The sequence below is a fragment of the Acomys minous genome (assembly GCF_964271855.1).
Source record: "Acomys minous genome assembly, chromosome: 11".
NCBI classification, from domain to species: domain Eukaryota; kingdom Metazoa; phylum Chordata; class Mammalia; order Rodentia; family Muridae; genus Acomys; species Acomys minous.
Window position 1 is genome coordinate 58,587,055 of NC_140492.1, and position 16,840 is coordinate 58,603,894.

The 16,840-nt window shown below is 44.6% G+C and overlaps 1 protein-coding gene across 1 annotated transcript in view; it reads right to left on the reverse strand.

Annotated features, from left to right (window-relative positions):
• Nucleotides 1-16,840, reverse strand: part of LMLN (leishmanolysin like peptidase) — a 53,259-nt gene that overhangs the window by 30,255 nt on the left and 6,164 nt on the right. The window contains exons 3-8 of the mRNA XM_084802148.1: nt 15,855-15,885; nt 14,075-14,157; nt 13,236-13,353; nt 8,892-9,070; nt 4,442-4,547; nt 2,531-2,625 (exon numbers count right to left, since the gene is read on the reverse strand). Of these exons, the coding sequence (XP_084658274.1) occupies nt 2,531-2,625; nt 4,442-4,547; nt 8,892-9,070; nt 13,236-13,353; nt 14,075-14,157; nt 15,855-15,885 (612 nt within the window). The remainder of the gene's footprint in view (nt 1-2,530; nt 2,626-4,441; nt 4,548-8,891; nt 9,071-13,235; nt 13,354-14,074; nt 14,158-15,854; nt 15,886-16,840) is intronic.

Sequence of the window (16,840 nt, forward strand, 5' to 3'; positions counted from 1 at the left end):
AGGTTGGGGTGAATGCATTAATTCTTTTTTTTTTTTTGGTTTTTCGAGACAGGGTTTCTCTGTGTAGCCTTGGCTGTCCTGGACTCACTTTGTAGACCAGGCTGGCCTTGAACTCACAGCGATCCACCTGCCTCTGCCTCCTGAGTGCTGGGATTAAAGGCGTGTGCTACTACTGCCCGGCTCTAATTCATTTTTTTTATTTACTTATTTTTGGAAGACAGTGTAAACTCCATGAACAAAGCTAGCAAGAAAATAAACAGTTTGTAGCTCATTAATCAATGAACATTATGCCCTCTAGCCATTGCTCAAGGGCCACAGTTTCTCTCAGCCCTCCCACTTCCCTTTTGTTTTAGTCTGTTTTTTAGGGGTGCAGGGGAGGTCTCATGTAGTACCAGCTGGCCTTAAGCTTGCTATGTAGCAGAGGCTGGCCTTGAACTCCTTAGTCTACTGTCTCAGCCCCCCAAATTCTGAGGTTCCAGGTATAAACCACAAACCTCAGCTAAAATGAATGGTTTCTCCAAACTGGCTAGAGCTGAAGCCAGTTCTGCATGGCTACCCACTGAATCGACTGCTCTGGTATCTGCATGGCTACCCACTGAATCGACTGCTCTGGTATCTGCATGGCTACCCACTGAATCGACTGCTCTGGTATCTGCACGGCTGCCCACTGAATTGATTGCTCTGGTGTCTGCATTTTTGCTGGAAGAGTTCACACAGCATCAGCATCCCCGGGGTCCTTACACACAGCACCCTCCCCCTCATAGAACATGCCAAGCCCATCATTTACATTTTCTAGCAGGACCCAAAATCTTCTCAAAGACCAGACTTCCAAACAAAAAGTAGTCTAGGAAAAACATCCATTTATACATAACTGTTCTGTTTCTTTGTTGCCTACCCTGCAGCCCCCATTTGGTTCTTTGAGATGAAGTCTCACGTCGCCCAGCCTTGAACTATGCAGCTGAAGATGGCCTTGAACTTCTGACCTTCCAGCCTCTACCACCCAAATGCTGAGATTACAGGTCACCACCCATGCCTAGAATTCTGTATTCATAGTTACTCTGAGAACTTTATAAACAAACAAATACATACCGAATAAACAGTGTGGACTATTTTACTGGAGAGTTTTGTAATTAAAGCAATGTATGCATAAAGTAAATGATAAATTCAGGAATTAAATTTTATTATTTTTATGTCTTGTGTGTGTCTATATGTGTGTATGCCACTTATGTGCAGGTACCCAGGGAGACCAGAAGAGCATGTCAGATCCTCTGGACCTCAAGCTACAAGCAGTTATGGACCTCTTAATATGGGTGCTGGTAATAAAACTAAGGGCAGTGCTCTTAGTTAAAATTTTATTTATTATTATGTGTGTGTGTGCGCATGTATGAACTATGTGTTCTGTTAGGCTTGTACAGCATGCATATGCCCTGCTCAGCCATCTTGCCAGCCCCACATGAACTGTTAATGCTTACCCCATGGCACTAGCCCAAGAACGGTATAGAACAGTCAGCTCCCAGGAAGGCTTCCCTGACACTGCCCAATGTGCAGCTACTTTATACCAGTTAACAGACTGCTCCCTTAAGTAAAGCCATGTATCTGTTATCGTAGCCAGTATCTGACGTTCCCAGAAATGAGTTGTTTGAGTTATTCTGCTTCACACTATGCTGAGAAATTCATTCATATTTCTGCATTCAGCAAAGGTGGATTTTTTTGGGGGGGGGGGCTGGTGCTAGATACTGAACCTATGACCTCACGCACTCATGTTCTACAACGGACCTACACCACAGCCAATAGTGAGGGGTTTTTTATTACTATGTAGTTTTCAGTTTTATGAACAGATAATATTGTTTATTTAACCTAGTCTTGATAGATTTTTGAGGTGGTTTATATTATTTGGCTGTTAATAATAAAACTGTTGTTGGGCAGTGGTGGCCCACGCCTTTAATCTCAGCACTCAGGAGGCAGAGGCAGGTGGATCTCTGAGTTTGAGGCCAGCCTGGTCTACAGACTGAGTTCCAGGATAGCCAGGGCTACACAGAGAAATGCTTTCTTGACAAAACCCAAAAATCTTTATAAATTCTTTCATATGTTATTATTCATATGTGCCCTTATTTTAGATATTTATTTTTAATATAAATTCATGCTGATGGTTCTTGTCCTGTGAGTGGTATTTTCTACAAACTGATAAACTGTTTTAGTATTTTTTCCATTGTTTATTTTAGGCCTGAATCTCTTAAAACACTACTAACTTAGTAGGCTAAACAAATAAAACCCAAACATAATCAATCCATGTTTCCCGACAGCCTGAGTACACTGCAAAGTAAAACGCATTATGATGTGGCGAGAAGAGCCCTAAGTGACAGGGTGTCCTGGTCCTCTGAGCCAGCTCCTCTCAAGTCCAGCCTGTCTTACTTTCCACCGTTCCCTTAGGTGGGCCTCGAGGACCCTGCCAAGTGCTGCATAAGAATGCTGTGGTTCTCAGGTTCTAGAAGCCTCTAAAAGAGGAGAACGGGATGAAAACAGCAGGTACCTGTAGTTGAAAGGTGGGAGGCCATCTGCCGACCTGGAAGTCAGGGGATTTCCATCTTGATCGTGGTAGAATGCAAAAAGTCCAGCCGAGAAGCCCTGGAAGAAAGAATCTAAAGTGTCCCACAGTAGGCTGTCACATCCGAGCAGACACAGCAGCGTGTGCCGTGGAGGAGGTGAGGTAGATATTAGTCACAAGAGGGCCGTGGGCTCTGCAGAAGTCATCCCGTGGGTCAACATAACAGCAAGTGAGGGAGCTTTGTTTTTTAAAGATTATTTTTATTTTTACTCATGTCCATATGTCTGTGTAAATGGACCCACATATGTGTGGATGCTCTTAGAGGCCAGAAGAAGGTGCTAGAAGCCCTGGAGCTGGAGTTAGCGTGGTTGTGATCTGTCCCACAAGGGTTTTTAGGAACTGAAGTCAGATCTTAAGAAAAAACAGTATATGTCCTTGGCTGGTCATCTCTTCAGCCCATTAATGTAAATTTTTTATTTTTTTAAATTTTGGTTTGTTTCGAGACAGGGTTTCTATGTGTAGCCCTGACTTTCCTGGAACTCGCTGTGTAGATCAGGCTGGCCTTGAACTCACAGAGATTCACTTGCCTCTGCTTTTCAAGTGCTGGGATTAAAGGCATGCGCCACCACTGCCTGGCTGATGTAAATGCTTTTAATACAAGATTTTCTAAAGTACACTATAGAGCTGGGCTTGGAGGTGCATGCCTGTAGTCCCAGCACTCGGGAGGCAGAGGCAGGTGGATCTCTTTGAGTTCGAGGCCAGCCTGGTCTACAAAGCGAGTCCAGGACAGCCAAGGCTACACAGAGAAACACTCTCAAAAACCCAATACATACATACACACATACATACATACATACATACATACATACATATGTAAATTACATATTTAAGTTGTTTTCAGGCTAAATACTATGTATATCAATGCTTTATTATGAAGCTATCTCCAGGCACACACACACTACAGAGCACAGAGAATCATATTTTTTAATTCATCTGTGTGGTTTTGATATTTTGTTATTTTTTTCCTTGTTCGAGACTCTATTAGCTACCATTTCCAAATGTGGAACAAAAGCTGAAAATATAAGACCAGCACAGTGAATTGCAGGACCAACCCCTACCACGTCAGTGGCCTTTATTTATAAATATCAGATTTGAGAAGAGACAGACCTAAGAAAAAGTTATTGTCTAAGGCATCATGGACAATGACAAGGATATTTTGGGGCTACCTTCTATAGCCAAATTTACTAAGTGCCAAAACTGCAGCCAGGTAACACTACTATTGAAGATTAGTAACACTACTGAATGGCGTCAAGAGAGGGGATCAAGTGTACTTCTAACAGGAGCTACAAAGGTTCAAAGTCTAAACCTCAAGTTGGCATTCTATACACATATATATCTACATCTATCTGTGTGTGTGTGTGTGTGTGTGCGCGCGCGCATGAGGGGCAGTCAGCTAGGCATGTACCACAGTTGCCAGAATGGTTGTCTGGCGTGTACGAAGCCCTGAATTTAATACCCACCACTGCACCTGATGGGTACGGCAACACATGCTTGTAACTATGGCCTGGAACTTACAGCAATCCTCCTGCCTCTGCATCTCAAATGCTAGAATTACAGGCCTGAGCCATCACATCTGGCTCTAAGACGCTTTTCTTCAAAAGTTTAATGACCTTTTCAAAGGTCCTACTTACCCAATGGGAATTGTTTAACCTACCCCCGCCCCCCAATCCTGACCATTAAAAATCCTGACCATTCTTATTGACATAAAGATAATTAATCAGGTTTTACTGAACATGAACCTAAGAATTCAAATATCATTTAAAATATGTGTTAAAATTACTGAACATGCAATAAATCAGAGGTCTGACGGACAGGACAGAGGTCAGCAGCATTTACCAGAGCATGGATGATCTCGTGTTTCACGGTGGACAGCATCCCAGTAAACTCCTGCGGCTGGGTGGAGATCATATTTGGACACAGGTTAGCATACCCCGCTATCGGCCTGTTGAAACAAATACGACATTTTTCACTATATTCCAATAGTAGTCACAATATTTGCTAACCTATCTTCTCTGTGAAAGGACATTACTTGTTTACTATGAAAGACAATTTTATAGCTAATTCTTATTCTTTTTTTACTATCAAGACCAAGACATGTTGCTTTGTATTGGCATGAAGAAGCAACACCTGCCTTTTTGGAGGCGTATGGGGGCCTCCTAGGGGGTTTCAAGCGCTCAACACCCTGAGTAATTACGACTGTGTATCTGTCTTTCAAAGCGGTGGCAAATGGACAACATGAAGGAATCCCAACTGTTTCCTCTATGGCCACTTTTAACAGTTTACTTCAGAGCTGGGCGTGGTGGCACACGCCTTTAATCCCAGCACTCGGGAGGGAGAGGCAGGTGGATCGCTGTGAGTTCGAGGCCAGTCTGGTCTACAAAGTGAGTCCAGGACAGCCAAGGCTACACAGAGAAACTCTGTCTCAAAAACCAAAATAAATAAACAAATCTTTCCCAAATCAGTCTGACGATTTACCTGGCAATTCTCTCTCCTTTTGTTCTTTTGTTTTGCTTTTTGTTTTGTTTTGTTTTGTTGGTTTTTCGAGACATGGTTTCTTTGTGTAGCCTTGGCTGTCCTGCACTCACTTTGTAGACCATGCTGTCCTCGAACTCACAGTGATCTACCTGCCTTTGCTTCTCCAAGTGCTGGGATTAAAGGCGTGTGCCACCATGCCTGTCTAACCATTTATTATTTTAACTATTCATTCCTATCAAATGTGGACAAAACAGGAAGGAGCCACAACTAAATAAGAGCAGAGTAACAAAGCTGGAGCGTGCCTCCCAGCCAGAGCAGAGTGACAAAGCTGGAGCGTGCCTCCCAGCCAGAGCAGAGTGACAAAGCTGGAGCGCGCCTCCCAGCCAGAGCAGAGTGACAAAGCTGGAGCGCGCCTCCCAGCCACAGGACTCCGGTGTTTCTCCCTCCTATGCTGAATTCTCTCTCCAGAGAAGCAGAAACAGGAGGTGCTCTCAGCGTGGAGACACAGAAATGAGATTACTTAACCTAGATTCAGTCAACCTGGGATTTGGATTTTTATACCCTCCCCCTACTCATCAAGCAAGTCACCTTGACCCTAATATATAAAGCCAACATAGCTTTTATAGAAGTAATAAAAGCTTCACAGATAAAAGAAGGCTGGAGAGATGGCTCAGAGGTTAAGAGCACTGTCTGCTCTTCCAAAGGACCCTGGTTCAATTCCCTGCACCCACATGGTGACTCATAACTGTCTGTAACTTCAGTTCCAAGGGATCTGACACCTTCATACTAATGCACAGAAAATAAAATTAAATAAGTTTTAAAAATTAATGTGCTCAAATAATGTAGAATTGTATAAAGAGGGCTATAGAGATGGCTCAGCAGTTGAAAGCATGGGCTGCTCTTCAAGTGGACCCAGGTTCAATTCCCCGCATTCTCATAGTGGTTCACACTGTCTGTAACTCTGCAGACATGTAGCCAATAGGTGGTATACAGACATACATGCAGGCAAAACACCCATACAAATAAAATAAAAATAAACTGGGCTGGAGAGACGGCTCAGAGGTTAAGAGCACTGACTGCTCTTCCAGAGATCCTGAGTTCAATTTCCAGCAACTACATGGTGGCTCACAACCATCTATAATGAGAGCTGATGGCCTCTTCTGGCCTGCAGGTGTACATTCAGGCAGAGCACTATATACATAATAATAAGCAAATCTTCAAACAAACAAACAAACCTTTTATGAAAAGAAGTGTATAATGAAGATGAGATAGGAGCTGACACAGCGCTGAAATGCTCAGGCGGGAGAGCGTTGGACTGAAGAAAGAAGATAGTGAAAATGTCCTTGCTAGTCCTCCTGTCTCTTCCAATTTGCAACATCAGAGATAAGTATTCTCCACCAACAAAATGAGCCAATTCAAGCCAAATTAAAGGAAAAAAATGCAGGCTTACTGGGGGGCAACTCTTGAGCAGGTTCCCTGGTCCCAAGGGCCAGGGAAGTCTAGAGGGAGACGGAGAAGGTAGGGATGGAAAAAAGACCTCGTGCACATAGAGAGAGAAAGGACAGGGGGAGGAGGGAGGGAGGGAGAGAGGGAGAGAGAGGGTGGGGGAAGGGGGGGACCAAAATGCCTGGATTATATAGTGAAGAGCTTCTGGGGAGAGCAAGCCCAGCCCTTGGGCTAGAAAGTTCAGCATAGACGGTAGGAATGACAGCCACGCCCTGTGACAGCCAGGGACTGAGGGATGCTGGGGGAAGCTGTGGGCCGGGTCCACTTTGATATGTTAAATAGATACCCCAGCTGCTTGTCTCCGGTCTGAACTGCAACAATTAGAAGACACCAGTGTTGCCAACAAAACCACATACACTTTTCAAGCCACTCTAGTTTGCCCAAGACTGAAGTTTCCTCGAACATGGGACACTCAGTGCTACATCCAGGACAGCCTTAGACAAAGTGGGGTGAGTGTTTTTCTGTCCTTCTGAGTCTGAGTCTTTTTTCCTTTGTGGTTTTCGAGGCAGGGTTTCTCTGTGTAGCCCTGGCTGTGCTGGAACTCTCTTTGTAGACCAGGCTGGCTTCGAATTCACAGAGCTCCACCTGCCTCTGCCTCTCGAGTGCTAAGGTTAAAGGCGTGTGCCACCACACCTGGCCTTAGGTTTCTTTATTTTTTATTTTATATGTGTGTTTTGCCTGCCTGCATGTATGTATGTTTGTGTGTAATATATGTGTATAACATGTGTGCCTGATCCCTACAGAGGTCAGAAGTTATCTGATCTCTTAGAACTGAAGTTAAGGACGGTTGAGGACATCCATGTTGGTGCCTGGAACTGAACCTGTATCCTCTGCAAGAGCAAGAGCTCTTAACCACTGAGCATCTCTCCAGACCTCATGTTTTCTGATTACATGTAGATGTACCTAAGTATGGGTTTGTGCATGTGAGTGCAGCACTCCCTGAGCCCAGAGGGGGCCATTGGGTCCCTTTGGAACTAGAGGGTCACAAACAGGCAGTTGAGTGTGAGTCGGGCCTGGTGTGGGTGCTAGGGATGGAACTGGACTCTTTTGGCAAAGCAGCACATGCTCTGGACCACTCGGTCATCTCTCCAGGCCCCTTAACTTATTTTTGTTGGGTTCTCTGAAGCGGAGGTGAGAGGAAGGATCACACATCGTGGTGACTGGCTACTTTCACAAGACAGCCTTACTTCGCAGGTCCTTCAGGAACTGGAAGCATTCTTCTGTAATCCCAGCACTCCAGAAGCTGAGGCAGGAGAATCACTATAAGTGCAAGGCCAACCTGGGGCTACTTAGCAATACCCCATCTCAAAAATAAATGAATACATAAATACAAGAAAGAAAGAAAAGAAAAACAACTTTCTAAAGCCAGCAAGTCTTTGGCAGATATGTAGAATCAATGGCCGTGATTTGCACATGAATTAAATCCGCCAAGTTCTGAACTTCACACTATAACACTCTAAGTCATGTGAGAGTTACTACTTCCCTTAACTAGTTTCCTGGTGTGTGACAGGAAACCTTTTGCATATGTAGTTAATTTTTATTGACTTACCCAGTAAGTAAAATGCTCAGTTGGTAGGTAATATAAATAACATACGAGAATAGTCTTACATTATGTGGTGTTAAAGGTAAAAATATTCACAGTCCAGATTGCTTCCATAAATAGGAATTAACAAGACAATAAAATAGCAATCTTTTGTGTTCATTTTAATAAAAAATTCTCTCTTGATAATAGTTTTTTTTTTGGGGGGGGGAAGCAAAGAGAGAACCAGATGTGGTGCCACAGGCCTGTAATCCCAGCACTCAGGAGGCAGAGACAGGTGAATCGCTGTGAGTTCGAAGCCAGCTGGTCTACAAAGAGAGTTTAGGACAGCCAGGGGTGTAACACAGAGAAACCCAGTCTCAGAAAAACCAACAACCAAAAACCAAGGGGGGGAGGGAAGGCAAAGAGAGGATAGAGAGATGGCTCAGCAGTTAAGAGCACCGGCTGTTCTTCCAGAGGACCTTAGTTCAATTCCCAGCACCCAAGTGGTGCCTCACCACCACCTGTGACTCCAATTTCAAGGAATCTGATGCCCCTTCTGACCTCCTTGGGTTCCTACATGTGACACACACACACACATACCCACAAAAAAAAAACAAAAAAACAAAAAAAAAACAACTTTTTTTTCCCCTAAGAAAAGAGGAAAACAGTCAAGGGGAAATTTTCACTTTCTTTCATGTAACAACTTATTTCTTTAGGATTGAGCAGATGTAAAATTCCTTTCACTTATAGCACTCTGGGGACCAGCCTCAGAGAGAAGCTCACCTGTCCATTTTTGCCTCCTGCTGACAATAGGCTGCATAGGAGATGATGTTTTCGTGGCTGCATCTCTCAGTGGCCAGAGCACCGACGTACAGAACAAAGTCTGCATCCTGGACGCCCTCCTGGTCAAGCACACCCACTGCTCCACAGGGCCACTTGCCCTCTCGGCACACCCTGCATTGCTGCACACACAGGTGAAAAAGCAGATCAGAGACTGGGTTAGCTGAGTGACGGTATTAAGAGATTTACACCATATACCCTCACCCAAATCAGGGACTGAGCAGGCATGAACTGCAAACCACAGTGCAGGCACTTTGGAGGCGAGATTTCTAGCTCATAAACAAAACAAGTCAAGGCCGCAGATCCCACCTCCTTTTCTGTTCTGTTCTTCCCTCTTTTGAGTTTATTTCACTGAAATTTTTACTTGATACAAATGATCATCAATTTACAAACTCAACAAAAGCAAATGACTGCTACTGCTATTATAAAGGTCAGCAAACTAAGATAGGGAAAAGAGAAGTAGATGGGTTTTGGACCGTGAAACTAGGTGTGCTAGTTTGTTCTAAATGTCAACTTGCCACAGCCTACTGTGTGAGAAGGGAGCCTCGAACTAGGAACTGCCCAGATCAGGCTGGCCTACAGGCATGTCTGTGGGAGAGTGTCTTGTTAACTGATGTGAAGACCCCGCCCACTGTGGGTGGTCCTGACTGGAGAGAAAGCCAGCACAGGCAGCCTTCCAGGCAGCCAGCAAGCTATTTCCTCCACAGCTGCAGCTGAAGTTCCTTGCCTATGAACTAAGTTTTTCGGTCTGAGGTACTGGGGTGTGGAACACCAATCAAGTCTGTGTTTTAGGTGCCTGTCTTGGCTTCCCTTAATGGTGGCCTATAATCTGGGACTGTAAGCTGAAAGAACCCCTTTTCTCCCCAAAGTTACTTTTCCTACACACACCCACACCCACATCTTGCTGTGCTGGGAATGGACCGGTTGGTAGGCAGCACTTTACCACTGAATTATTTCACATACATAATTTTTGCAACTTCCTTTCAATATGATTATCTCAAATTGAATTAATAAAAACGTGCAGCCTAATGGAAGGTATTTCCCATTATAAAGAAAATGTGGGCTGGTAAGATGGCTGGGCAGGTAGAGGCAGTGCTGGATCCCAATTCGAACCTTGGGCCCTCCATGATGAAAGGAGGGAACTGACTCTCAAAGGATGTCCTCTGACCTCCACGTACATGCTGCAGCAGGCACACACAAACACCCAGAATAAATAACTAAGTATAATAAAGCATTTATAAAAAGCAAATAGAAAAGAGCACTTAGAGGCAGAGACAGGTAGATATGTGCAAATTCAAGGCCAGCCTGGTCTATATATAGTGACTTTCAGGACAGCCAGGGCTACGTAGAGACCCTCTCAATAAACAAACAGCAAAGCGAATTCATGGGCCAGCAAGAGGGCCCAGTGTGTTAAAAAAAAAAAAAAAAACCCCTCAAAAAACCCACTTGCTATACAACCTGACAATTTGAGAATTTGATCCCCAGGACTCAGAGTGGAAGGAAAACCAACTCCTTTGACCTTCACATAAGTGCCTTGGCATGCATGTGCCTGCATTCATACAAATACAACACACACACACACACAAAATAAAATAAAAATAAATACAAGTTGGTCCCCTCCTGATGTCACCCATGCTTGCAGTCTAGGATGACCTGTCTCTAGCTCTCTCACATAGCTCACTGTGCTTTGTAATGTTTGTAGGAAGCCCCTCTTACTAAATCATCTAATTCTAATGGTAGCCATGAGGGGACTGGTGACTGCCCAAGTTTGATAACCAGCACACATATGGTAGAAGGAGAAAACCAACGACAAGCTGTCCTCTGACCTCCATACATGCACCATGGCACTTACACACCCACTCACGCACCCACAATAGAAATAAATGTAAATAATAAATTCTAGAAAATCAATACATTAAAAAAAAATCAATACATTGTGATTTTTTTTGTATGCTTGTTTAAGCAATGGTTTGAAGAAAGTGGGGAGGAACCTCCAAATTTCCATTTCACTTATAGAAAGTATATTATTACTTATTCTTGCTTTTTAAAATAAAAAATGTTTAAGATTTATTTATTATGTATACAATGTTCTGCCTGCATGTGTGCCTACCCAAAAGAGAAGGGCACCAGATCTCATTATAGATGGTTGTGAGTCACCATGTGGTTGCTGGGAATTGAACTCAGTACCTTTGGAAGAACAGCCAGTGCTCTTAACCGCTGAGCCATCTCTCCAGTCCTATTCTTGATTCCTTAACACATGTGTTTATATTTAATTTTTTTACATTTATTTGTTTGTTCATTGTTTTGTGTGTACCTGTCTCTGTGAGTGTGGAATCCGAAGGAGGTCATCGCAACCCCGGGAGCTGGAACACAGGTGGTGGTGAGCCATCTAACAGGTGAGCTTGCACCCAAACTCTGGTCTTCTACAGAAAATATTCTTCCAGCAGCAAATGTTCTTAACCACAGAGCCATCTGTGCAACCCTCCCCCTCCCTGTCCCCCACCCCATGCAACTCTTAATGAAACCATTAGGAGCTGACGAGATGACTCAGTAGTTAAAAACATCACGTACTGCTCCCGCAAAGGAACCACGTTCGGTTCTTAGCACCCACTTCACACTGCTCACGTCTGCGTGAAACTCCAGTCCCAGGGGATCTGATGTCTCCAGCCTCCATGGGCACCTATGCTCATAAGCATACACATAAATAAATTTTTAAAAAAGTTTACAAAAGGAAAATAAACCAGAGCTGGAAAGAAGGCTCGAAGGTTAAGAACACTGGCTACTCTTCCAGAGGACCCTAATTAGATTCCCGGCACCCACATAGCAGCTAATCATTATCTGTAACTCCAGTTACAAGGGATATGATGCCCTCTTCTGGCCTCCCCCGTCACTGCACACACATGGTGCAGATATTCATGCAGGCAAATCAACCATATACATAAATTAAAAAAAAAATGAAAGAAAAAGCCATTAGCATTTGAACTGTACCTAGACTGGTTAGGTTTTTTGTTTCGTTTTGTTTTGAGACAAGGTTATTCTGTGTAGCCTTGGCTATCCTGGACTCGTTTTGTAGACCAGGCTGGCCCCCTGCCCTGCCTCCTGAGTGCTAGGATTAAAGGTGTGTGCCTCAGCACCCAGCTAGATTGTTAATTTTGGCTGTATCTGATGCTCCTCTGTCTGATTTCTTTTTGAAATAAGTCTTGCTATGTAGCCCATGCTGAAACCAAAGCTGAGAGCCTCCTACCTCTGCTGCCTTCCAGGTGCTGGGACTATAGACACTATCACCACCCTGGCTCACTGCATAGGGCTTCTGCTTTGTTTTTGCAGAGGATGTCTGTACCCTTTAGATCCATGGGCCAACTAGGCCTACTGACTTCCAGCCTTTCTTCCTTCAGTTAAGAGCTTAAATATCTCTTCCAGTCGGTACAGAGACTGACTTCCTTTGTAAAACCATTGCGTAACATTCCATTGCATGGCTACATCGTAATTTAACCACCTAAACAGGTCTATTTATAGTTTCATAAAGCACACCCCTGGACACATACCATACAACTACTAGCGTGTCTTTTTTTGAAATGGAATCCTGCAACTGTGCCCAGCTGGCCTTGAACTCAGAGGCTCACGTGATCCTGTTGTTTCAGTTTAACTGGAGGTCTATGTCACCGGGCCAGCTCAGGTGCTAGTATTTTTATGGACTAAAGTTTGAACTTGGGTTGAAGCTGACAGTTCATATTTTAGAAGACATTAAACTGTCCTTTTAAAATGCTATCAGAAGCTGGGAGTGGTGGCGCATGCCTTTATTCCCAGCACTCAGGAGGCACAGGCAGGTGGATCGCTGTGAGTTCAAGGCAAGTCTGGTCTACAAAGGGAGTCGGAGACAGCCAAGGCTACACAAAGAAACCTTGTCTCGAAAAAACAAAGAACTTAAACAAACAAACAAAAACCCAAACAAAACAAAACCAAAAGAATGCTACCAGAAATATTTTGGGTGAGAAAGAATAAAGTCCTCAACTATACTGTGGATAGATCAAAGAAATTATCAAACAGGCCTGCAAAACTCTTGGCGACTAAAGCCAGCACCCTAGCCATGATCAGCTGTTGGTAGGCAATGGAGTTGCTGTGGCAGAGAATGTAGCTCAGCCGCAGAGCACCTGCCTAGCTGCCTAGCATGCAGGAGGCCCAGGTTTGCTCCAGAGTACCACAAACAAGCTAATGTGCCTCCGTACTTTCATCTCTCTTGCTGAGAGAGCTTTCGGACGTCTTGTGTACACTCTGCAGGAGACGTACCTGGAGATGCTCCTCAGGCACTATAACCGGGCCACACTTGGTGTGCACTGCACACTCCCCAGTGCAGTATCTGTGCGGATCGTTTTCTTTCCGTAGGTACTGGTTTGTCGCACATTGTCTTTAGTTCATTCAGGCATCGAAAGTTACAAAGAAAGAAAGAGTTAAAATGCAGCCACGCACTGGGAGCCACTGTACTGGCTCAAAATAGATGTTCCCACTAAGTCTAGGGCATCTGAGTACTTGGTCTCTGGTTAGTGGCTGTTTGGGGATGCCTTGCTGGAGGGAGTATGTCATGGGGGCACTGAGGCTTCTAAAACCTCTGCCACTTCAAGTGTGTTCTCTTATTTTCCAGCTCAGGGCCCCGGATGTGAGCTCTCTTCTGCTGCTCCAGCTGCCTGCTGCCTGTCGCCAGTGACCTTTCCTCCGCTACCACGGACCCTATGCCCCAAATAAGCCCTGCCTTGGTCACAGTGCTATTTAACGAGGCAGATAGTTCTATGGGGAGTCCTCTTGACTTTGGCTACCAAGTACCTCACAAAGCGAACAGCACAACCACATGGAGGGAGTAGGGAGGAGGGAGGAGGGAAGAGGGAGTAGGGAGGAGGGAGGAGGGAAGAGGGAGGAGGGAGGAGAGAGGCGGAGACAAGGACAGTTTATAACGGAAAGGCAGGACCACTCAGCAGGCGCCTTCTCAACCCTTTTAAATATCTTATAGCTTAGTTTCTAAAAGCACAAGTAACAAAATTCTACTATAAATTTCATGCGTTGCCATGTTGGTAAACGGGGAGTCCACAGGGCTAAATGAACGGAGGAAGCGATCAATGTCTGACGTCACATACCTGCTAAGTAAGATCCTGCCGGCAGGCCTTCGAACCTGAAATGTTTTCTCTAAATAAGAAATAGCTTGTGGGAAAAGTTTGTTCTAAATAAAACAGAAAAGTCCGGTTAAAATTAGAGTCGCGGAATACAGTGTGTTTAAGAAAATAAGCATGAAGCTGGGCGTGGTGGCGCACGCCTTTAATCCCAGCACTCGGGAGGCAGAGGCGGGCAGATCGCTGTGAATTCGAGGCCAGCCTGGTCTACAAAGCGAGTCCAGGACAGCCAAGGCTACACAGAGAAACCCTGTCTCAAAAAACCAAAAAAAAAAAAAAAAAAAAAAAAAAAAAAGAAAGAAAATAAGCATGGAATATTAGTGACCATAAGGAAAAGGAAGCAAACTCCTAGGATTCTGGAATAGAGACACCTGTCCGAAGTCATGAGGCGGCAAAGAGAGAGCAAGTCCAGGGGGAAGTGATAACTTGTTTCCTGGTGGAGTTTGGGAACAGAGCGTTAGGCAGAAAATGCCCCAGCTCCAGCTCACACCTTAGAAAGCCTTACTCTCTCTCTCTTTCTTTTTCTTTTTCTTTTTTTTTTTTTTTGAGACAGGGTTTCTCTGTGTAGCCTTGGCTATCCTAGACTCGCTTTGTAGACCAGGCTGGCCTTGAACTCAGAGCGATCCACCTGCCTCTGCTTCCCGAGTGCTGGGATTAAAGGCGTGCGACACCAATCCCGTCAGGAAGCCTTACTCTTGACGACCGATGGCCGAGAACACTAATGAAGGTGTACTTTCCACTGGTTAGCGATCATTTCAAATTTGAGGGTCATTTAGATCCCAGCATTGAGGTGGCTTGTGCTAAGGAAATCTTATGTAGAAGCTCATTAAGGTCTGTGGGCCGCAGAGAGATGGCTTGACATGCACGTGTGAGACTCCAGTTAAAAAATCTGATGAGGGCTGGCAAGATGGCTCGGAATCTGCTCTATGATCCTGAGGACCCTCGCTCCATCCCGGGAATCCTCAGTGGAAGGGAGCCCAAACTCTGTAGGTTTTCTCCTGACCTCCACCTGTGCCTGTATGTGCACGCACACACACACATGCTTGCACGCACGCACGCACGCTCCCTTGATTGGATGAGCTCTACATAAAACACAATTCTGGGGCTGGTGAGACGGCTCAGTGGGTAGAGGCATGTCCCAATCAAGTGTGACCGCTGATGACCCTTGTTCAATCTGGTGAAGCCGTGACGGAATGGGAGAAGCACTTCTGAAAGCTAGCCTGCACATGTACACCTGCACTCACATCACACACACACACACACACACACACACACACACACACACACACACAGAGCCACAATGACATCAGTAATGCCTCTGCCGTGTCATACTGTCACGTCAGCCAATCCTTAGGAGAAAGATCATTCCCATCCAGAGAATGCTGTTCTCAGTGGATTATGAAAATTACCCTTAAAAAACCAACAACAAAAAACAAAAATTGGCCTTTGTATGCTATCCTCAGAATGTACTGTTCCCCCCAAGACTTGACAGACTGAGAAAAAGGGATGAGAATACTGATTTAATACCAAATTATAAAATGATAATTTAATGTCAAACACCAACAAAGTTTCGCTAAACATATTAGAAAACTACCTTTATTAAAGTGAGAAATATATTTACTACTGAAATCTTTTATTCATTCATTCACAAACCAGCCATGTATACGTTTTCCTTTTTCATGGAATTAGCACATAATAAGATGTACCTGTGTGACGTAGCCATTGATGAGTATTTATTATTACATACCTTTACAAGGTATCTTTTCTCAGGCAGCAACCTGAAAATGAGGAGAAAAACATAAGAACTGCCACTCTAAAGCCTGGTGACACAGCTTGGTGGGAGGGCATGTGTGTAGTGGGCACAAGGCCTGGAGTCAGTCTCTACTACCACACAGCAAAAGTGCAGCCACCCTGGGTCAGAGCACCGCCCCATCTGCCGGGACGGTATCTGTCAAGGGCCCTAAGAAGTTCTAAATAAAAGCGCAGAGCTTGTCTTTCAAAGTCTCAGTACCCCTAGGGTGTGTGAGGCATTACTCTGGGCCCAAGCAAGGAACTGCACGGCCAAAAAACTATCTCATTCATTGAGAATGTCTGGGCTGGACAAAGGCGTGGACTGCTGTATGTGCGCTTCATAAAGTACCCAGACGCGTGGTCTACCTGTGGTCTGGACCGCCCTCAGACGACATATAAGTCAGATAATCTATCTCTTTAACAATGCTGCAAACTTCCTTATTATGGTTTATATTTGCAACTCCTCTTATTTTAACCTTGATACTTACTGACAAGTGTCTTCCAGGTCTGCTGTGTCAAGTAAGGCCACCTTTGTTCTCTTTAAATTATCCATGGGAAATGGATTTTAATTGCAATCTCAACTCGGCTCTCTATGAGAGCTGCTCTGGCCCTGTCCAGCTCCATCTATGGGTATGATGTTAAATAACCACGATTTTTTTTTTTTTTTTGGTTTTTTGTTTTGTTTTGTTTTGTTTTTTTTCAAGACAGGGTTTCTCTCTGTAGCCTTGGATGTCTTGGACTCACTTTGTAGACCAGGCTGGCCTCAAACTCACAGCGATCCACCTGCCTCTGCCTCCCTGAGAGTGCTGGGTTTACAGGCGTGTGCCACCACGTCCGGCTCATGAAAATATCTTTAATACTTCGACTGACAATAAAAAAGACAACAAGGCTGAGGCGGGAAGATGGTGAGTTTGAGGTCTCCCTGGGCACCATAATGAGGTG